Here is a 24,801-nt window from a genome sequence, read left to right as displayed (position 1 = left end):
AGTAGTCCGTTATAAAAAAAGAACAACATGAAAGAACTCCATCAAGAAATTAAATGTGCGTACATCTGTATGAATCCTAATCCGATATAATTCAGTGCACGAAGAATAAATTTCACTTCCATGCAGTACACTATGTGGACGTACGCAGTTCTGTTCTGATAGCAAAGAAGTGCACTTACTAGGATAATTCACCGAAAACATCAATCATCACATTTTCTGACAGTTGCGTGCATACCTGAACAAGTCACGAAAAAAGAGGCGACGACGTTTCGGATTTCCAACGCACTAACAGAGCCTCCTCATAGCAGAACCTCTCTGTAGTTGCCACGTAACTAAAAACAGAGCCCCACCACGCTCCCACCCCACTCCACCTCTCCCACATCCTGTCAAGGAGAGCAGAGGAGAGCAGAGGAGAAGACACAACTGCTTCGTACCCCAAAAAACCCCATTGCATCTTCTTCTCCACACTTCCTTTCACTAACCTCTCTCTCCAGAACAAACACGAGAGAGCAGAGTAGAGTCATGGCGGATGCACCTCTGTACAAGCAGCGCCGCAGGTACACCAGGGAGCTACACGACGTCGACCTCCACGGCAACCACAAGCTCCGCGTCGTTTGCACAAGCAAGGGTGAAGACGTGGACAAGATGTTGTCCACGCTCAGGAGGAAGCTCGGTGGAATGCCCGTCAAACTAGTCGGTGTTGATGTCGAGTACATGCACTACGTGAAGCCACAGCGGGCAGCAGTGCTCCAGCTATGTGTAGAAAAGGAATGCCTTGTCTACCACATCTCTGCAGCTAAAGACAGGTCAGAATAACTATCAATCTGTACTATTGCTTGTCAATATTGATTTTAAATTTTCTTCACTTCAATTGCCAATATTTAAACTTTGGTTCTCATTTTTGAAAAGCATGGCATATGAATTCATTGACAGTTTTCATCTGGCTCCATGTATGTCACTCATGTGTTCAATTCTTGAATTAGATGATCTAGCAATACACACAGTTTTATTTTGTTTTACCAAATACAAACTATTTGACTGAACAATAGAAAACTGCAACATTACTATACAAAACATGTATGAAATATAGTTCAAGAATACAATCATGCACAAAACATGCATTGTTTATGCAATATATTATCGGATTTACTAGTTATGCTGAACAACGTATTAGCAACTACTCAATGCAACAGATTCAGATATTCATATTGCAGTTCAGTTTCAGAAAAACCAAAAAAACATTGGTAGTTCTAAGAAAATAAACTATATTCACTATATACAAACATCTTGCAGGCCAATAGAACTAGACAAATTCCTCATGAATGGTGAGTACACCTTCGTCGGATTCGCCATTGAAGGAGACAAAAGCAAGCTGAAGTTATCTGGTTTGGAGATCAACTCCGACAACTACATTGATATTCAGGTGGAATGGAGAGACCCATACAATAAAAAGAAGTTTGACTCTTTGGCTGATGTTGCTGGCAGGATGATGGACATTCACTACCATGACATGAAAAAAAAATTAACCGCAAGGAGGACCATACTCTGTGGGGATTTTGCCCACTGCCAGAAAAGCTTATCAAGTATGCAGCAATAGATGCATTCGCAACATATGAGTCATGGAGAATCATCTACGATGTCATAATGGGACTGGACAGGGCAAAAAGAGACAAACAAGCAAAGCAGAAGAAGAACAAGGTTGTAATCCAATACAGCAACTAGAAATAATCAGGGCTATGTTTTAGTTTCACTTTACTTTAGTCATTGTGTTGTTCTTTGTTTCATGTATGCAAGCTTTTGATTATGTCCGTTGCTTCATATCGAACATTTCTTTTGTAAAAACAATGTCGTTTTAGAATTATCATCAAATTTTCTTTCTGTTGTTTCACTTTACTTAGTTTAGTTTGCTTGTGATCAATTGTTTTCGCTCAAATTAGTTTGTGTTAGAACAAGTATACAGAAAACTTTGAAAAAATTAATGTGTGATACCAAAAAATAGTATCCACATACCTAAAAAAGAAAGATTAATGTAGTTCACAATGGTAAAAAGTAAGCATTACACATTTGTACACATGCAGTCCACAAAAAGTAATTATAGAAAAAGAACATTAATATTAGTATTTATAAAAAATATAATCCGCAGACCATTATAAACAAACATGAATACAGTTCACATAACAAACATAAGGCAGTTCACAAAGTGTATACATGAAGTGCAGTACATCCATAAATGCAGAACGAGAGGGGCTGCAGCAACTTTCGTCCAGTGCACAACACACAGACTTAGTACGCGTAGTGTAGTACTCAACGTTGGTGCAAGCAGTACAAATGACATCATTTGTACTACCACGAAATAATATACTCCAAAAGAAAAAATGCTTCAGATAATGAAAAAAATTGACCACCCAGCTGCAACCAGGCCCCAGCCAGTCCTGTAATAGGTCTGCACCCACCATAGGCGAGCCGTTCTGAGCCACAATGCATGGGGCCGGGCACACATGGGCCCACGGGTCAGAGAGCATAGAAAAGCGAGCGCCGTGTGTAAGCGCCCAATCAAGTAACCAGAGGAGTTCGACCGAGATGCCTCGCCAACGCTTATAAACAGGTCGGGCGCCCCTTCCACGGGCGAGGTGGGACTAAATATTAGAGCGCACACACAGCGCACCGGGAACCAACCGTGCTCACATGCCGATTTGGGCCCAATGCGTCTTACACCCCAACAGACCCAACAAATTCTCAAAGCCCAACGACGCACAACTAGAAAGTAACTCCAGTACCCCCTCACCTAAAAAAATGCAATCCGCTGTGCAGTCCGGTATGGGACAGAAGATGTGCTGTCAGTAAAGCATTGCTGTTCGCTTAGACGAATATTTTTTCCAGCCAAACAAAAACACTACCACGGCGAATCTTTTCACTTGGCTACAACGGCGATGGGGTTGATAGGCGCACGGGGTGTGATAGGGAGGCGGCGGGTTGTGACGGACTCGCCTGCGCATGCGGCGCCGCAACACGCCGCGGCGACGCATGCGCAGGTTCGTTCCAGGCTCGGCCTCGCAGGGGGGTGGGGAGGGGGGTCACGACCCCCCTTCCCACCCCTGCTCGGCCTCGCGCTAACACATGCAGTGCGCTTGGTTGACAGGCGCAGTGCGGACATTCTGTTTTTTCAACAGTAGGACGCACGCAACCCCAGAACCACACCCCTAAGATAGACAGGGAGGAGACGGGGTGTGACGGACCCGCCTGCGCAAGCGGCGCCGCGGCACGCCGCGTCGCCGCCTGCTCAGGCTCGTTCCAGGCTCGACCTCGCAGGGGGGTGGGGAGGGGGTCACGACCCCCCTCCCACCCCCCTGCTCGGCCTCGCGCTAACGCACGCAGTGCGCTTGGTTGACAGGCGCAGTGCGGATATTCTGTTTTTCCAAAAATAGGACGGACGCAACCCTAGAGCCACACCCCTAAGATAGACAGGGAGGCGACGGAGTGTGACGGACTCGCCTGCGCATGCGGCGCCGCGGCACGCCGTGTTGCCACCTGCTCCAGCTCGTTCCAGGCTCGGCCTCGCAGGGGGATGGGGAGGGGGGGTCACGACCCCCCCTCCCACCCCCTGCTCGTCCTCGCGCTAACGCATGTAGTGCGCTTGGTTGACAGGCGCAGTGCGGACATTCTGTTTTTCCAACAATAGGATGCACGCAACCCTAGAGCCACACCCCTAAGATAGACAGGGAGGCGACGGGGTGTGACGGACTCGCCTGCGCATGCGGCGCCGCGGCATGCCGCGTCGCCGCCTGCTCCTGCTCGTTCCAGGCTCGGCCTCGCAGGGGGGTGGGTCACGACCCCCCTCCCCCCTGCTCGGCCTCGCGCTAACGCACCCAGTGCGTTAAGTACAGGGAATACAAGAGCAATACAAATCTATAGACAACTAAAAAAATGGCCCCCCTAACCCCCCTACCTTACCGTACAAACAATAAAATAAACCAACTGCATGACGCATCTTTAGGCAAAGTAGTGCATTTGGTTAGGCAAAGCAGTGCATTTTGTTAGGCAAAGCAGCGCTGTATCGTAAAACAATGCAGTTACAGGATACACACATGAAGTGCAGCACAAACTTGTAGACAAAATGCAGTGCTTTTTGTTGGATGAAGAAGTTCGGCGTCACATGCAATGCAGTTTATGGGACACATACAATACATATAAGCGTGACAAATGCCAGTTCACACAGAACGTGGTCATCAACAAAATAAAAATATACACACATATATATATATATTGTATGAGTTATTTATATAAAATACACATACAGATTCAAATTCGTCCATATACACTGCTGCAAAAAGCAGACGAAAACACAACAAACAGAAAACAAAAGTCTTTTCATACATTATCTACCTTAGACCGCACACAGTACACAACATGAACCCTAGTTCTTGTCCATACACAGGCTTTAACCAAGTAGAAAACAGTGCAAAATGACTGTTACTGCGTCTGCGATTGCGACAGGGAAGTAAGCCCGAGGTCCGCAATCAGATCTCGTAGCTCAAGCGGCATGTCTTCATAACACAACATGTTCGAAGGATTGAACAGCAGCTGGAACATGTACTCCGCCTTCCAATCTTCAACAGCAGGCTGAAAAAAGAAAATTAAAAAAAATGCAGGCAGTGATTAAAGAAAAGGTTGTCATAAAGAACCAAAAAGTGAAAAGGTAAAATAATAAAAAAAAGTAACAAGAAAAAGAAGAAAACAGAGAAGGTGTTACATCGGATTTGATAATTTTCTCAACTAGACGTTGGCCATCAGACAACTGCGTCAACCTCAGAACACAGATTCTGCACTCGTTTGCTCCCTGCGCTGGCACGTCCGGGTAAGAGGGCTTCTCTGCCAATTTAACCCAGTCAGGGTGGTTGTTAGATTTGTACATTTTTTCAGCATAAATCGCCTTCAGCAACTGAGTCATCCTCCTCATCTGGCAAAAAAAAGGAAGCACAAGGTTAAAAATAACACACACCACAGATCAAATTAATATTCGGATGAACCAAAAAATACAAAAGTTGTTCTCAGCGTCTAGACAGTCCCTCTTTTAAATGCACGTGAGGTCATTTCCTTTTATTTCCTTCTTTACACAGATTATGGGGGGTCTGAGAAAATGCAGTTCTGTCACGCATATGTTGAAGTGCACTACATAAACAAGTGTGGTTCTATGTGTGCTAACATTGCATTTACAGTTTATAAAAATGAGGGGTGTGAGAAAATGCAGTTCTGTCACGCATATGTTGCAGTGCACTACATAAACAAGTGTGGTTCTATGTGTGCTAACATTGCATATGCAGTTTATAAAAAAATGCAGTAGAAGAAACACAAAAAAGCTTTGCACTTGGCAAGAAAAAATGACATACCACTTCAGTGCAATCTGAGTGGTAATCAGTCCTGCGCCACTTTGTCGTGACATCAGGATGGCCAGTGTACTTCCTAGTGTCATGGATATGAAACATCTGGGGATGCTGGTTCATCGTGTATAAGGCGTAATGACCATCCTTGGAGCGCGGCATCATAATCTGTTCACATAAAAATACAAAAAATGAAATGAAAAGTTATTTGACACGTAGCACTAGGACCACTATTCCAAAAAATAACTATAAAAAGAAATGCAACAAACCAGAAAAATAAATGACGGGAAACAATGAACTTACTAGTTTTGCATCCAACAGGTTTACGTCGTTACTCACAAAAACCTTGAACTGGTTAACTGCATCTTGTAAAACAAACGGGCTATGCACAACTGGCAACACAGGGTTTCCTTCATCATCTCTCGTCACAAAGGTTTCCATCTGAAGAACATACTGCAAAGAAAAAAGAACAAAAAAAGGACATGAAAAAAGAATAAACAATGCATGCAGGCATGGACATAAAAAAACCAGTACAATAGAAAAAAATGACAGCACACGTTTACCGTGATAAATAAGGGTGAAAGTAGCACACGTTCACGAGAATCATAAACTAAACCCATTTCAGGGTCTTGCTTCCAGTACTTGATCACAAAATCCATGAGATACGAATCCATTAAAGCTCCTTTGCCAAATGTATTATAGATATAGTCAACAGTGTAAGTATCAAGATCACCAGAAGGACTATTCACCATAAAGAACGCATTCCTGCAGTAAACATACAGAGATGGGATCAATAAAATTAAAATTAAAAACAAAACACACAAAAAGGATTAAGGGCACACACATAAAACTTACTCGTGGTATTTGGTTACAAAATCTTTTCTGAGAACAAGATCCTTTATTTTCCTTGCCTCATCAATATATTTGAACCTCGGAGGCTTCAATTTCTCTATAGAGCATCTCAACTTAAAATCCCTCTCACCTGCCCTCTTGTTCGAAAAAACTTGAACGTCATCCACAGGAGGACGATTAATTGCTGCACTCCTAGTCCTAGTGACGCGAGGACACGGAGTAACAAAATCATCATCATCAACATCAAATACATCGCGTGGAGAGCTAGATCGAGAAACACTTCCACCATCAGGTCCAGACGCCACAACTATGTTCAAACCATCTCCAGCCAAAGAACCAGAATTATCTGGAGAGATTTCAATGGCACAATCCTCCATAACCACCTCAGAACCCTGGGACTCAAACAGTGACGTACAACCTTCATGAAGCCCCCCATCAAAACCTAAAACCGTGTAGAAAAAACATGGAAACAGCACAAAATACAAAACCTAAAAACATGTAATACATCCAATTAAAATAAAAAATGTAGTTCACTAAAGAATAGAATGCAACACAATTGTCTACAACAATGCAGTCCACTTGTCTACAGCGATGCAGAACAAAAATGTATACAACAATGCAGCGCACTTGTATACAACAATGCAGCCCACTTATAAAGAACAATGCAGCTCACTTGCCCAATAAATAAAATGCATCTCACTAACACAACAAATAAATATACACATCCATTCTAAATCACGAACTTAACTAAACAAACTAGTAAAAAAAAGCCCGTAAGAACCGGACGCAAGCAGTAGACAAAAAATAAAATAAAGGAAGGATAAAGAAGTTCACTAAAACAACCTTTATCTGCAAAAATTAAAAGTGATGTTAAATCAAGGGAACACTTTCTCGATGTGAGCCAACTATAGAGTATGGCCTTTTTGATATATCCAATGTGCTCCACCCCAAACTGAGCAACTCGAACACCATCCCAAGTCTGCTAGAATTGAAACATATAGAATCCACAATCATGCCTGCAATAAAAGAATAAAAAACATCAGTTTAACAAAATGAAATTAAAAAAACTTGAGCAGTATGGAGAAGAGGGGTTGTACGGAACACACCCATTTGGCTGCATTGGGACAATGACATGTTTCAACACAAATCCATCAAGTGTAGGAGGATTTAGCGGCTCATCAGAACTTGAGCTTCCTTCTTTCCATGCACGCTTGATATTTTTAACCATCCTCCTAAAAACCCTGACCGCATCAGGGCTGCCAGGTTTATTGAGCGAGTCAAGAAATTCAAACCGCCTTTCCTTCACATTTAACGCAACTACACAATAATGACCAACGCCATCCCTCATATTTGGCGGATCAAAAGTTGCAAAAAGGATCTGTTCAAAGCACGAAAAAATAAATAAGATTATTATAAGAAGAAGAAACAGAACACTATAAAAACAAACACGCAAAATATAGTTTTCGACACATAAAAACGTTACTCACCATATCCTTTTTATCAACACGCTCCTCGGCTTTTGAAGAGAACATCATTTTAACATTCCTGCCTACAGTACCACCATTCCAAATATTTGTCTGCCAATACAAAACCAAAAATCAAACAGTGCTCAAGAAAACATGTCGTCGCACGAAATCAGAAAATAAAATAAAAAAAATAAAACAAAAATTTCTGCATTCTTACACAAATATGGTACGGGACAACCATTGTCGGAGATCCCTTAAACTTATCTACCAGCAAAGAAACCCCAAGATCTACAAGTCTTGTAGTGAGCATCACTTTATACCAAAAGGATTGACCAACTTCGCCAATGGTAATAGAAAGAATTCCTTATTTAACACTATCTTAAAATTGGATTCCCTATTTAACACTGCCAAAATATTTCTTCCCTATCTATCATTGACTCTAAATTTTATTCCCAATATAACACTTTCGTCAATTTTTTGAGCTAACGGTGTTAAATGGCGCTTGAAATGACAATACTACCCTTGGCACTAGTATATCACCAAAATTTTCATTCTCTTTTCCCCGGTGCCTCTGCTGGTTTTAGAACGCTAAAAGAAATCATCAGAAGGCTGCACACGTACGTGCAAAAGCTAGCTGCTTGATTGATCTTGCTGCGGAATAGTGCACGCACGTCTAGCCGTACATGACGCACGTACATGTGAAAGGCTAGCTTGCTAGATTGATCAACTCCGCTCTCTCGGCGGAATGAACGCAAACACGACGTGCTGCCACTGGCTCCAGCAGGTGCGGCAGAGTCTGCTAACTCCAACTTGCATACAGATTACAGAACACTTCTCGTCGCCGTGCCCACGTACCACCAGAGACTGGCCTATCAGCCTATCAGGTAAGCTTAGGCAAATTATTTTTAGCACAACCTTTTGGCCACACCGACTAGTGTTATCCCACCTTTAAATATGACACAGAAATATAGGGGCAGATTGGCTAGATGTTTGAGGGCAAAATTGTCATTTCATACATCATTTAACACCGTTAGCTCAAATATTGGACAGAAGTGTTATATTGGGAACAAAATTTAGAGTTGACGTTATAGAGGGAAGAAATATTTTTCCGGTGTTAATTAGGGCATCCAATTTTAAGACAATGTTAAATAGGGAATTCCCTCATGGTAATATCACCCATCTCAGTTTTAAAAGCAATCATGTCCCTGAATTTTTCATGAAAAACTGAAATATAAGATACTAAAAAAATAACAACAAAGAAAAAGGGCTAAAACCCAAAATTAGAAAATACATATGAACAAAACAATTTCTAAAAAACCATACTTCTTCTTCTTGTCCTTCCGGACCCTCGTAACAGAAGCGTACAACTCATTGTATCTTTTCAGAAGAGCTGGATCAATGCTCGACGGTGTCACAACAGGAAGTTCATCATCTGTAATAAAAAGATGAAGCTCACTTATCCAAATAATGAAGTTCAAATATTAAGATAAGGAAATTCTGCTAGCTATTTTGAAAATCATCAACAAAAGATCAAGTTTCACTTATCATTAAAGATCTTATACAGATACCACGGTAATTAAACAAAATGAAATGAGAAAAACTTCAACTGTACTGTTCGAAACAAAACTCTTGCCTTCAGTGTCAGAGTCTTCATGCTGTTGTTCTTCAAAGCTGACCAAAACATTTTCTTGGATAGATTGCGACGAATCCACCACAACCTCACTGGATTGCCCTTCTGCAGCAACATCAGCATTCTCTGGATTTACAACAGTCTGGTCAACCGCAACGTCCTTAGATACTTCAGCTACATGAGGCTCCACTGTCGATACTTCAGGAACATCATTGGCCGCCAGACAAACAGGGGAAGCAACAACACTAACAGCAGGGACGACATTCTCCAGCGGCTTTTCAATGCCAAAATCAGAATCTTCATGCCGACTGGGGGAAACAACATCATGGGATTCTTGAGCTACAGAAGGGTCTGCACAGTCGACGGCAACCGATGCAGAAGCACCAACACTGCCACCACCATCAACAGCACAACCGCCCTGATTCAGATCAACGTGAACTTCCACGTTTTCTTCTCCAGGCTGTGGAAAGATTAAAAAACACACAATAACACAAAAATGAGCGTGGGGATAATTAACACAACAACAACTGCAACCCACGTGAATCAAAACAACTACAACTTGAACTACAGAAGGGTCTGCACAGTCGACGGCAACCGATGCAGAAGCACCAACACTGCCACCACCATCAACAGCACAACCGCCCTGATTCAGATCAACGTGAACTTCCACGTTTTCTTCTCCAGGCTGTGGAAAGATTAAAAAACACACAATAACACAAAAATGAGCGTGGGGATAATTAACACAACAACAACTGCAACCCACGTGAATCAAAACAACTACAACTTCAACCCACATATACGTAAAAAAGAACTGCAGTTCACTTTGTCAAACGCTGCAGTTCAGTTATGTTAAATACTGAAGCTTACGTATGTAAAACATTATGGACCACGCATGCGAAATGGAATGCAGTTCACTTCTGTCAAAGACTGAAGCTCACACATGTAAAACTATTGCAGCTAACATATGTAAATGAAAATGCATATGAGTGAACATAACAGCGTACATCAAGTTCATAACAACAACAAAAAATTACATTACAACACACTAACAGAACAAGTAATACAACTATACCTTATCAGCTACAACATCCGGAGGGGACGATGCGTCAGCCAAGACCTCATCCTTCCCAGAGCCATCGTAGGACTCTTTGTGCACATCACAAGCAGCAACACCAGTCTACGGGCATAGAACAAACCAAAAACGAAAATAAGATGGTAACGACCAAAAAAGAAAAAAAAACTTCAACTATGCACAAGCAGTACACACTTTACAACCGTGAAGTACACAAAAAATACAATAAACATGGAAAGCAACAAATGAAAGTTTAAGAAGAGGGACGCATGGCAGAACAGACATGGCAGAAGTACTTGTACCTGACCAATTCCATCGTCCCTTGTTCCATGGACACCAGAAGATTCCACTCCAGCCTAACACAAAAAACAAAAATAGTGAGGAGAAGTCCACATAATACACAAAAGAGGTTCAAAGCCACAAAAAACCTAGAACATACATTATCAGCGCCAACGCCAGCGTCCTGACGGTTCATTTCATCCAAAATATGCCCAGCATCCTTCTCATACCGACCACATTTTTCCTCCTATGAATGTCTCATTGAGCATAGGATGACCGAACATTCGTCACTGCATTCTTCACTTTCAATCACGCCACAATTAAAATTTTGAGCAGCAACAATATCTTCATCTCGTGGGCCATGGCCAACAGGGAAAAAAACAACAACTGTCCTCAACCTGTCACCAGAGGTTGGCAAATCTTCAGTCAACTTCAAAACCTTCAGAAGAAGCTCATCAATCTCCTCGTGTTTTTTGCCACCAACAAATGTCTTTTTAGAAGAGCTTCTATTAACAAACATCTGTCGAGCCATGAAACCACGAGTACGCAGCACCTCATCATCACAGGCAGGAAGCTGGCCACATATAGGCTCATACAACCTAGCATGAGTGCTAGGTCCCGCATCAGAGCTGCCGCATACAACTGCGACAGGACGGTTGTACACAATATCACCTGACGCCTTCCACTGCAAAAAAAAAGATAGGAGGCAAAGAGTAGTACACATGTGAGTACTAGAAAAGTTCAAATTTATAATGGCTGCACCTTTTAAAAAAAACTGATATTAAAAACTCAGATGCACTAACCGGCAGTTTCCCAAATTTGTAAGTTTCCAAGTAAAGCTTTCCCTTCACAAGCACATCCTCATTGTATAACTTCATCAGGTCCTTGGTCGTCAGGTATGACGCACGTGGCATCAACGTGTGCATGACTGAAAATTTGCAAAGCTTCAAGCAGTCAAGATACATAATCAGGGGGACAATGGCACAACCCTCTGCACAATTCTGCTTGCTGCCTTCTGTTTGCCACCTCACCACAGCTGCCTGCAACTCATCAACAACAAGCTGGCAAAAGTCCATCTGAGCCATAGCTGCATAATCCATGTTCTCTACCATTGCAGCAACTCTACCGAAACGAACTGCAGGCCCGAGGCATAGCAAATTCTGGTAGAGTATCAGGAAGAACACCTTCACAGCAAGGTCAATAGTCACATGATCATCTTCCTCCACCAACACCTTCAACTTCTCAAGCAAGTCCTTGACACCTATACTTTTTGAACGGTCAAAGCCAAGCTCATCCTTGAGGGCACTCAACGAGTCATCATGGCCGCTGGCAGCAGGCATGGGTGCAGTGTGACGCCCCATGGGTAAATAAAAAATGTGATGAACTGCATCACGATTGATTCGAAGAACCCTGCCATTCCCAAAGTCCATTATCATGGTGGCAGGGTCAATCACTCCCATCAGATAGCACATAAGAATGCGCGACACATTTTTGTTTACTGTCAGTTCAAAGACAACACCAAATCTAGCATCCCGAACACGACTACAGTGTGCCTCTTTCAACAAGGCAGCAGCCTTGCAAACAGTTGGAAGCGACAAATGTACGGTCTTGTTAAATCGAGAATCATTTCCCTCAGCATCATCTTCAGCTGCATTGCTCTTACTAGACTTCTTCCTCTGTGTAAAGGGAAATGCAATCCACATTAGAAGACTAGCCATGAAAAAAGAGATAGAGAAAACACAGATAGAATAACAATGAAGGATACAAATGCAGTCCACTTCAACAAACCTTTGGAACAACATCCACCTCCTCGCGAGAGTCACCACCAACATCTTCATCGACATCATCACGGGCACGCTTGGGTTGACTCTTAGATGAACCACAGTCTTTGTGTCTACCACTATGAACATCCCTCACAAAATCAGCAAGCATAAAGTCGTCATCATCAGAGTTGGGACCTTTAGTGACATGTAGTCGCTTGCACTGAGGATCATCCTTTCCACCAGCTTCAGCAGTTCTCTTGCCAAGATTCTTGTTCATGCCAGCAACACGTGGACTCCGCCGAGGTGTACCACCTTCCTCAGCAACAGTACTCAGCCTCTTCTTCTGCAAAGAAGGCTTCTTCACCTTGGCAAATTTGGCACCCTTGGCACCATCTGCAGCTCTCCTCTGCTTCTCCTTCTCCACAAACTCTTTTGAGTCACTTTCAAACCTCAACTTCTTCTTGCTTTGCTTCAACTCATATTCGCGAAGCTATTCCGAGACCATCCAATCATGTGTAACTTCCTCTGTACCATCAATAGACTGCGATTGTGTCTCAGACAAAATGGGACGTCTCTGGTCAAAGCTCACACCAACATTACCCTCTGCAAAATAATGGTCAATCAATTGAGTAACCTCCTCAAACCCAGGCGCCCCAGCATGGAAAACAGACACTGCGTCAAAATGAAGTTCGACTATGGTCGTTAAAAAGGGCACAAAAAGAACAAATGCAGTACACTTAGACATATAAAATGCAGTGCTCCAACCATAAGCTAAAAATAAAAAATAATGCATTGCACAAAAAACTTGAATAAAACAACAATGCAGTTCACACATACATATAGTGGAGTTCACATATACAAAATAAATACAGTGCTCCATACACTAACTTCATGTTAGTTCCCAACAAAATGTCGGACTAGATACAGCAAGGCAACACCAATTGGTACAACATCAAAGTAACCAGTACACAAAATAAACAAATCAATCACATACCATAAGGAGGGCCCACACTTATGGGAGAAGTTTCAATCGGCAAATTCAATTGATGTCCTCCCTCGACACCATGATCCTTACCACCAGGATAACGAGAGCCAATTGGTGTATCATTATGAGAACCGCAATCACCTACTTGATTCAAAAAGAACCAGAAACAGAAATTACAAAACATCACGTGACAATAATGCAAACGAACGCTGACAACTAACAGAGCATAAACCAATATGCAGGATGATTTAGGAAACTAGATAAACATCAAACAAAATAAACAAAAGCCTAAAATAAGCACTCCACATACCCTGAACTCTTCCTCCCACTCTGCTCGGCGAAGACATGGCGTTTGCCTGCAGCACAACGACGAAGTGACAGATATAAGCAACAAAATCGGCGAAAATCTCACGAAACCCTAGATCCACCTTGCTACACACGAGTATCGACCCCAAATCGAGATAAAATCGGCTGCCTACGGAAAAATTAAACAAGCAAAAATAGCAACAACAACTACGAGAATAACAAAACAAGACAACGGGACGATCAAGACCGAGAATAAGAGGAACGTACCACAAAAAAGGTGCGGCGACGGCGGCGGCGGGGAGGGGGAGGGTGCGGTGACAGGAACAAACAGGAAAGGGCTGCGGTAGCGCAGCGGCAAGGGCTCGCGGAGCGGACGACGACGCGGAATGCAGGAATAAGAACCTCTTGAGGGCGGCGGTTCCTCGGGCGATGGCGGTTGCTGTGGGCGATAGCGGTTTTGCTTGAGGGAGGAACTGCAAGAGAGGAGAGGGGATTGTTCTCGGTCTCTCTCCCTGTTAGCGGAGCGGTGGGATCACCTGGAACGGACACGTAGGAGGCCCGCGTGTGGCAAAGGGCAACATAAAACGGGCCGGCCCAAAAAACGGCCCGGCTAAAATAAGAAAGACCACATCAAAACGCACATGATGCTATTCTCTGTGAAGAACAATGAAGTTCAATTGGTAAAACAAAAAAAATGTAGTTCGTAGGAAAAGTTAAAATAAAAAACAACACGCATGTTAAGAAAACGCATCCGAAAAGAAAAAGTCTACCTTCAAATAAGTGTCACACAAAAAATGGGCCCCCAACCCCCTACCCCACCCGTACTGGGGACTGCGGTAAGTACAGGAAAAAAACAGATGCAGTATGCAGCACTAGAAAAATGCAGTGCATTTCGTTACACGAAGCAGTACGGTATAGCAATCCAGTTCCGGATTACCTACATGAATAAAAACACGACATAGAACACAGCGAAAAACTCGTAAAATTGCGGAATACATTGTACTTTATTCAGGGGCTGCAGCAAGGACACGCAAAAAACGGTGAAGTACGCACCTCTAGACAACATGCAGTTCTCTACTATAGACGATGCAGTGCAGAACTCTAACCAATGCAGTTTCATTATCACGCAGGATACATATAAACGTGACAAATGCCCGTTCGCACAGAAAGTGGTGGTTAAAAAAATTACTGATAAAAAAACACGTTCGCATACAACCACCCAATCGGAGCTGTTCCATCGCCACAAGCCCACGATCACAAACGCAACACCAAACCATGATCTGCACAACCGCATCGTCAGCGAGATCGTGCAGTTCATCCGATGCGGCCATCCCACCCCGCGTCCTCCCCTTAAATTCAGACCCCTGCCAAAGGGCTTCTCATCCACAGCAACACAAGTATCCATTACGCTGCCACCAAATCGCTACATCACATCCATCTCCACGCAAAACACCAAGCCCTGCTACCGGCCATGGCGTTTGCCGACGAGTACCGGGGCGTGGAGGCCCACGGCAACACCAAGTTGCACGTCATCCACACCAACGACAAGAAGCAGATGGCGATCACCCTCGCGCAGTACGAGCGCCACCTCAGCTTCCAGCGCCACAAGATCGTCGACATTGATCTCGAGTACAACAACGAGCCTGAAGCGACGCAGAAACCCGCCCTCTGCCAACTCTCCATCGGCAAGAAACACCCAGTGCTGCTCTTCCAACTGAGCGCCGCTGAAAGGTGAACCGTCTTCGACAACTTCCTCGCCGACCCCAGGTAGACCTTTGCAGGCTTCTCCATCGACGGCGACAAAAAAGGCTAGAGCGCGTCAATCTGGAGGTCGCCAACTTACATCCAGAAGGAGTGGAGGGTGCCCGAGGCAACCAAGGAGTTGGACTCCCTTGGAGACGTCTCTGGCATGCTCATCGACGACTACTACAACAACATGAAGAAGAAGATCACTAACGACGAACACAAGCACTGGGCCACCCTGCCTCTGTCCATGAGGCACATCGAGTACGTGGCAAAGGACGCCTACGCAGCGTACGAGATATGGAACCGCATCACCCTCACCCAAGACGGGCTTCGCCGTGCAAAGCTGGAGAAGGAGGAGCCCCCCAAGAAGTGCACCAGGAGCAGCTGGGGATGGGGAGATGCTACCTAGTGAAGAAGAAGATGGTGCCGGCCAAAGAGCCAACAATGCCAGCGTCGTTTTAGAATTATCATCAAATTTGCTTTATGTTGTTTGCTTATGTATCGTTAGTTTGCTTGTGATCATTTGCTTTTGCTGAACTTAGTTTGCTTGCCATGCAGAATCGTTTGTAATGATGAACTTCGATTATGTTAGATTGCTTTATGTTGAAATTAGTTTGCTGATGATGGACTTGTCGTACAGAATGCCTGTGATAATTTGTTTTCTATTGTTTGCTTGTCTATCATTAGATTCGAGCAGTGTGCAAATAGGACGCATGCAGTGCAAGTTGTGTACCAATGCAGTACAGACTCTGTCGAATGAAGTTTACACATACCCAACAAGGAAGTGCACGCCCCTAAATTTGGAAAAAAGAATATATGTAGTGCGGAAATATATGAACGTGCAGTATAGAAACGTAATCAATGCAGTACACGCATGATTTACTAAGCAGTGCACTCCCCTACATTGGAAAAAAGATTACATAAGAGCAAAAACACGAAAACAAAAATGAGAACTGTGCATGTAGTACGGACTGCGTGCACATGTAGTACAGAACCCTGATCAATACAATGCACGGATGATTTACAAAGCAGTGCACACCCTACATTGAAAAAAATTGTAGTGAGGAAATATATGAACGTGCAGTACAGGAACATAATCAATGCAGTACATGTATGTTTACTAAGCAGTGCACTCCCCTACATTGTTGCCGGGAACGCGTTGAAGTTGAGGACAACGTGGGCCATTTGATCTACAAGACATATTGTAAAGATTTTGGACTAAGTTCATGATAATTAAGTTCATCTAATCAAATTATTCAATGAACTCCCACTCAGATAGACATCCCTCTAGTCATCTAAGTGAAACATGATCCGAGTTAACTAGGCCGTGTCCGATCATCACGTGAGACGGAGTAGTCAAGATCGGTGAACATCTCCATGTTGATCGTATCTTCTATACGACTCATGCTCGACCTTTCGGTCTTCTGTGTTCCGAGGCCATGTCTGTACATGCTAGGCTCGTCAAGTCAACCTAAGTGTATTTCGTGTGTTCCGAGGCCATGTCTGTACATGCTAGGCTCGTCAACACCCGTTGTATGCGAACGTTAGAATCTATCACACCCGATCATCACGTGGTGCTTCGAAACAACGAACCTTCGCAACGGTGCACAGTTAGGGGGAACACTTTCTTTAAATTATTATAAGGGATCATCTTACTTACTACCGTCGTTCTAAGCAAATAAGATGCAAAATATGATAAACATCACATGCAATCAAATAGTGACATGATATGGCCATTATCATTTTGCTCCTTTGATCTCCATCTTCGGGGCGCCATGATCATCTTCGTCACCGGCATGACACCATGATCTCCATCATCATGATCTCCATCATTGTGTCTTCATGAAGTTGTCACGCCAACGATTACTTCTACTTCTATGGCTAACGCGTTTAGCAATAAAGTAAAGTAATTTACATGGCGTTATTCAATGACACGCAGGTCATAGAAAAAATAAAGACAACTCCTATGGCTCCTGCCTGTTGTCATACTCATCGACATGCAAGTCGTGATTCCTATTACAAGAATATGATCAATGTCATACATCACATATATCATTCATCACATCTTCTGGTCATATCACATCACAAGGCACATGCTGCAAAAACAAGTTAGACGTCCTCTAATTGTTGTTGCAAGTTTTTACGTGGCTTCTATAGGTTTCTAGCAAGAACGTTTCTTACCTACGTAAAACCACAACATGATATGCCAATTTCTATTTACCCTTCATAAGGACCCTTTTCATCGAATCCGTTCCGACTAAAGTGGGAGAGACAGACACCCGCTAGCCACCTTATGCAACTAGTGCATGTCAGTCGGTGGAACCTATCTCATGTAAGCGTACGTGTAAGGTCGGTCCGGGCCGCTTCATCCCACAATACCACCGAAACAAGATAAGACTAGTAGTGGCAAGAAAAATTGACAACATCTACGCCCACAACTGCTTTGTGTTCTACTCGTGCATAGTAACTACGCATAGGCCTGGCTCATGATGCCGCTGTTGGGGATCGTTGCAGAATTTTAAAATTTTCTACGCATCGCCAAGATCCATCTATGGAGTATACTAGCAACGAGGGGAAAGGAGTGCATCTACATACCCTTGTAGATCGTGAGCGGAAGCGTTCAAGTGAACAGGGTTGATGGAGTCGTACTCGCCGTGATCCAAATCACCGATGACCGAGTGCCGAACGGACGGCACCTCCGCGTTCAACACACGTATGGAGCAGCGACGTCTCCTCCTTCTTGATCCAACAAGGGGGAAGGAGAGGTTGATGGAGATCCAGCAGCACGACGGCGTGGTGGTGGAAGTAGCGGGGATCCCGGCAGGGCTTCGCCAAGCGCAAGCGGGAGGGAGAGGTGTTGCAGGGGGAGAGGGAGGCGCCAGGGGCTGTTGTGTTGCTGCCCTACCTCCCTCCACTATTTATAGGGGACCTGGGGGGCGCCGGCCACCCTGGAGATCCCATCTGAGGGGGGGCGGCGGCCAAGGGGGTGGCTTGCCCCCTAAGGCAAGTGGGGCGCCCCCACCCCTAGGGTTTCCAACCCTAGGCGCAGGGGGAGGCCCAAGGGGGGGCGCCCCAGCCTACTAAGGGCTGGTTCCCTTCCCACTTCAGCCCATGGGGCCCTCCGGGATAGGTGGCACCATCCGGTGGACCCCCGGGACCCTTCCGGTGGTCCCGGTACAATACCGATAACCCCCAAAACTTTCCCGGTGGCCGAAACTGGACTTCCTATATATAATTCTTCACCTCCGGACCATTCCGGAACTCCTCGTGATGTCCGGTATCTCATCCGGGACTCCGAACAACTTTCGGGTTTCCGCATACTAATATCTCTACAACCCTAGCGTCACCGAACCTTAAGTGTGTAGACCCTACGGGTTCGGGAGACATGCAGACATGACCGAGACGCCTCTCCGGTCAATAACGAACAGCGGGATCTGGATACCCATGTTGGCTCCCACATGTTCCACGATGATCTCATCGGATGAACCACGATGTCGAGGATTCAATCAATCCCGTATACAATTCCCTTTGTCAATCGGTACGTTACTTGCCCGAGATTCGATCGTCGGTATCCCAATACCTTGTTCAATCTCGTTACCGGCAAGTCACTTTACTCGTACCGTAATGCATGATCTCGTGGCTAACTCCTTAGTCACATTGAGCTCATTATGATGATGCATTACCGAGTGGGCCCAGAGATACCTCTCCATCATACGGAGTGACAAATCCCAGTCTCGATCCGTGCCAACTCAACAGACACTTTCGGAGATACCCGTAGTGTACCTTTATAGTCACCCAGTTACGTTGTGATGTTTGGCACACCCAAAGCACTCCTACGGTATCCGGGAGTTGCACGATCTCATGGTCTAAGCAAATGATACTTGACATTGGAAAAGCTCTAGCAAACGAACTACACGATCTTTTGTGCTATGCTTAGGATTGGGTCTTGTCCATCACATCATTCTCCTAATGTCGATAGTCAGGAAACCATGACTATCTGTTGATCAACGAGCTAGTCAACTAGAGGCTTACTAGGGACACGTTGTGGTCTATGTATTCACACATGTATTACGATTTCCGGATAACACAATTATAGCATGAACAATAGACAATTATCATGAACAAGGAAATATAATAATAACCATTTATTATTGCCTCTAGGGCATATTTCCAACAGTCTCCCACTTGCACTAGAGTCAATAATCTAGTTACATTGTGATGAATCGAACACCCATAGAGTTCTGGTGTTGATCATGTTTTGCTCTAGGGAGAGGTTTAGTCAACGGATCTGCTACATTCAGGTCTGTATGTACTTTACAAATATCTATGTCTCCATTTTGAACACTTTCATGAATGGAGTTGAAGCGACGCTTGATATGCCTGGTCTTCCTGTGAAACCTGGGCTCCTTGGCAAGGGCAATAGCTCCAGTGTTGTCACAGAAGAGAGTCATCGGGCCCGACGCATTGGGAATCACCCCAAGGTCGGTAATGAACTCCTTCATCCAGATTGCTTCTTGTGCTGCCTCTGAGGCTGCCATGTACTCCGCTTCACATGTAGATCCCGCCACGACGCTTTGCTTGCAACTGCACCAGCTTACTGCCCCTCCATTCAAAATATACACGTATCCGGTTCGTGACTTAGAGTCATCCAGATCTGTGTCGAAGCTAGCATCGACGTAACCCTTTACGACGAGCTCTTCGTCACCTCCATAAACGAGAAACATATCCTTAGTCCTCTTTAGGTACTTCAGGATATTCTTGACCACTGTCCAGTGTTCCATGCCGGGATTACTTTGGTACCTTCCTACCAAACTTACGGCAAGGTTTACATCAGGTCTGGTACACAGCGTGGCATACATAATAGACCCTATGGCCGAGGCATAGGGGATGACACTCATCTTTTCTCTATCTTCTGCCGTGGTCGGGCATTGAGTCGTGCTCAATTGCACACCTTGCAATACAGGCAAGAACCCCTTCTTGGACTGATCCATATTGAACTTCTTCAATATCTTGTCAAGGTACGTACTCTGTGAAAGACCAATGAGGCATCTTGATCTATCTCTATAGATCTTGATGCCTAATATATAAGCAGCTTCTCCAAGGTCCTTCATTGAAAAACACTTATTCAGATAGGCCTTTATACTTTCCAAGAATTCTATATCATTTCCCATCAATAGTATGTCATCCACATATAATAAGAGAAATGCTACAGAGCTCCCACTCACTTTCTTGTAAACACAGGCTTCTCCATAAGTCTGTGTAAACCCAAACGCTTTGATCATCTCATCAAAACGAATGTTCCAACTCCGAGATGCTTGCACCAGCCCATAGATGGAGTGCTGGAGCTTGCATACCTTGTTAGCATTCTTAGGATCGACAAATCCTTCCGGCTGCATCATATACAATTGTTCCTTAAGAAAGCCGTTAAGGAATGCCGTTTTGACGTCCATTTGCCATATCTCATAATCATAGAATGCGGCAATTGCTAACATGATTCGGACGGACTTCAGCTTCGCTACGGGTGAGAAAGTCTCACCGTAGTCAACCCCTTGAACTTGTCGATAACCCTTAGCGACAAGTCGAGCCTTATAGATGGTCACATTACCATCCGCGTCTGTCTTCTTCTTAAAGATCCATTTATTTTCTATGGCTCGCCGATCATCGGGCAAGTCAGTCAAAGTCCATACTTCGTTTTCATACATGGATCCTATCTCGGATTTCATGGCTTCTAGCCATTTGTCGGAATCCAGGCCCGCCATCGCTTCTTCATAGTTCGAAGGTTCACCGTTGTCTAACAACATGATTTCTAGGACAGGGTTGCCGTACCACTCTGGTGCGGAATGTGTCCTTGTGGACCTTCGAAGTTCAGCAGTAACTTGATCCGAAGCTTCATGATCATCATCATTAACTTCCTCCCTAGTCGGTGTAGGCACCACAGGAACATCTTCCCGCGCTGCGCTACTTTCCGGTTCGGAAGGGGTGACTATCACCTCATCAAGTTCCACTTTCCTCCCACTTAATTCTTTCGAGAGAAACTCTTTCTCCAGAAAGGACCCGTTCTTGGCAACAAAGATCTTGCCTTCGGATATGAGGTAGAAGGTATACCCAATGGTTTCCTTAGGGTATCCTATGAAGACGCATTTTTCCGACTTGGGTTCGAGCTTTTCAGGTTGAAGTTTCTTGACATAAGCATCGCATCCCCAAACTTTTAGAAACGACAGATTAGGTTTCTTCCCAAACCATAATTCATACGGTGTCGTCTCAACGGATTTCGACGGAGCCCTATTTAAAGTGAATGCGGCAGTCTCTAAAGCATAGCCCCAAAATGAGAGCGGTAGATCGGTAAGAGACATCATAGATCGCACCATATCCAATAGAGTGCGATTATGACGTTCGGACACACCATTTCGCTGAGGTGTTCCAGGCGGCGTGAGTTGTGAAACAATTCCACATTTCCTTAAGTGCGTACCAAATTCGTGACTTAAATATTCTCCACCACGATCTGATCGTAAGAACTTTATTTTCCTGTCATGTTGATTCTCAACCTCACTCTGAAATTCCTTGAACTTTTCAAAGGTTTTAGACTTGTGTTTCATTAGGTAGACATACCCATATCTACTTAAGTCATCAGTGAGAGTGAGAACATAACGATATCCTCCGCAAGCCTCAATACTCATTGGACCACACACATCGGTATGTATGATTTCCAATAAGTTGGTTGCTCGCTCCATTGTTCCGGAGAACGGAGTCTTGGTCATCTTACCCATGAGGCATGGTTCGTACGTGTTAAATGATTCGTAATCAAGAGACTCCAAAAGTCCATCTGCATGGAGCTTCTTCATGCGTTTGACACCAATGTGACCAAGGCGGCAGTGCCACAAGTATGTGGGACTATCGTTATCAACTTTACATCTTTTGGTATTCACACTATGAATATGTGTAACATCACGTTCGAGATTCATCAAGAATAAACCATTGACCAGCGGGGCATGACCATAAAACATATCTCTCATATAAATAGAACAACCATTATTCTCGGATTTAAATGAGTAGCCATCTCGAATTAAACGAGATCCAGATACAATGTTCATGCTCAAAGATGGCACTAAATAACAATTATTGAGGTTTAAAACTAATCCCGTAGGTAAATGCAGAGGTAGCGTGCCGACGGCGATCACATCGACCTTGGAACCATTCCCGACGCGCATTGTCACCTCGTCCTTCGCCAGTCTCTGCTTATTCCGCAGCTCCTGTTTTGAGTTACAAATATGAGCAACCGCACCGATATCAAATACCCAGGAGCTACTACGAATACTAGTAAGGTACACATCAATTACATGTATATCACATATACCTTTGGTGTTGCCGGCCTTCTTGTCCGCTAAGTATTTGGGGCAGTTCCGCTTCCAGTGACCACTTCCCTTGCAATAAAAGCACTCAGTCTCAGGCTTGGGTCCATTCTTTGACTTCTTCCCGGCAACTGGCTTACCGGGCGCGACAACTCCCTTGCCGTCCTTCTTGAAGTTCTTCTTACCCTTGCCTTTCTTGAACTTAGTGGTTTATTCACCATCAACACTTGATGTTCCTTTTTGATCTCCACCTCCGCTGATTTCAGCATTGAATATACCTCAGGAATGGTCTTTTCCATCCCCTGCATATTGAAGTTCATCACAAAGCTCTTGTAGCTTGGTGGAAGCGACTGAAGGATTCTGTCAATGACCGCGTCATCCGGGAGATTAACTCCCAGCTGAGACAAGCGGTTGTGTAACCCAGACATTCTGAGTATGTGCTCACTGACAGAACTATTTTCCTCCATTTTACAACTGAAGAACTTGTCGGAGACTTCATATCTCTTGACCCGGGCATGAGCTTGGAAAACCATTTTCAGCTCTTCGAACATCTCGTATGCTCCATGTTTCTCAAAACGCTTTTGGAGCCCCGGTTCTAAGCTGTAAAGCATGCCGCACTGAACGAGGGAGTAATCATCAGCACGTGATTGCCAAGCGTTCATAACGTCTTGGTTCTCTGGGATGGGTGCTTCACCTAGCGGTGCTTCTTAGACATAATCTTTCTTGGCAGCTATGAGGATGATCCTCAGGTTCCGAACCCAGTCTGTATAGTTGCTACCATCATCTTTCAGCTTGGTTTTCTCTAGGAACGCGTTGAAGTTGAGGACAACGTTGGCCATTTGATCTACAAGACATATTATAAAGATTTTAGACTAAGTTCATGATAATTAAGTTCATCTAATCAAATTATTCAATGAACTCCCACTCATATAGACATCCCTCTAGTCATCTAAGTGAAACATGATTCGAGTTAACTAGGCCATGTCCAATCATCACGTGAGACGAACTAGTCAAGATCGGTGAACATCTCCATGTTGATCGTATCTTCTATACGACTCATGCTCGACCTTTCAGTCTTCCGTGTTCCGAGGGCATGTCTGTACATGCTAGGCTCGTCAAGTCAACCTAAGTGTATTGCGTGTGTTCCGAGGCCATGTCTGTACATGCTAGGCTCGTCAACACCCGTTGTATGCGAACGTTAGAATCTATCACACCCGATCATCACGTGGTGCTTCGAAACAACGAACCTTCGCAACGGTGCACAGTTAGGGGGAACAAGTCTCTTGAAATTTTAGTGAGGGATCATCTTATTTAAGCTACCGTCGTTCTAAGCAAATAAGATGCATAACATGATAAACATCACATGCAATCAAATAGTGACATGATATGGCCAGTATCATTTTGCTCCTTTGATCTCCATCTTCGGGGCGCCATGATCATCTTCGTCACTGGCATGACACCATGATCTCCATCATCATGATCTCCATCATTGTGTCTTCATGAAGTTGTCACGCCAACGATTACTTCTACTTCTATGGCTAACGCGTTTAGCAATAAAGTAAAGTAATTTACATGGCGTTATTCAATGACACGCAGGTCATACAAAAAATAAAGACAACTCCTATGGCTCCTGCCGGTTGTCATACTCATCGACATGCAAGTCGTGATTCCTATTACAAGAATATGATCAATCTCATACATCACATATATCATTCATCACACCTTCTGGCCATATCACATCACAAGGCACATGCTGCAAAAACAAATTAGACGTCCTCTAATTGTTGTTGCAAGTTTTTACGTGGCTTCTATAGGTTTCTAGCAAGAACGTTTCTTACCTACGTAAAACCACAACGTGATATGCCAATTTCTATTTACCCTTCATAAGGACCCTTTTCATCGAATCCGTTCCGACTAAAGTGGGAGAGACAGACACCCGCTAGCCACCTTATGCAACTAGTGCAAGTCAGTCGGT

The 24,801-nt window shown here is 44.2% G+C and overlaps 1 protein-coding gene across 1 annotated transcript; it reads left to right on the top strand.

The window, feature by feature from the left end:
- The first annotated feature begins 522 nt into the window (after window positions 1-522).
- On the top strand, window positions 523-1,597 carry LOC141040815 (uncharacterized). Its single transcript, XM_073506929.1, has 2 exons — window positions 523-806; window positions 1,294-1,597. Exons 1-2 carry the CDS (start codon window positions 523-525, stop codon window positions 1,595-1,597), a joined length of 588 nt encoding a protein of 195 aa, XP_073363030.1.
- Window positions 1,598-24,801: the final 23,204 nt, after the last annotated feature.

The sequence above is a fragment of the Aegilops tauschii genome, chromosome 2 (genome assembly GCF_002575655.3).
Source record: "Aegilops tauschii subsp. strangulata cultivar AL8/78 chromosome 2, Aet v6.0, whole genome shotgun sequence".
NCBI classification, from domain to species: Eukaryota; Viridiplantae; Streptophyta; class Magnoliopsida; order Poales; family Poaceae; genus Aegilops; species Aegilops tauschii.
This window is presented reverse-complemented; position numbering and strand designations above follow the sequence as displayed.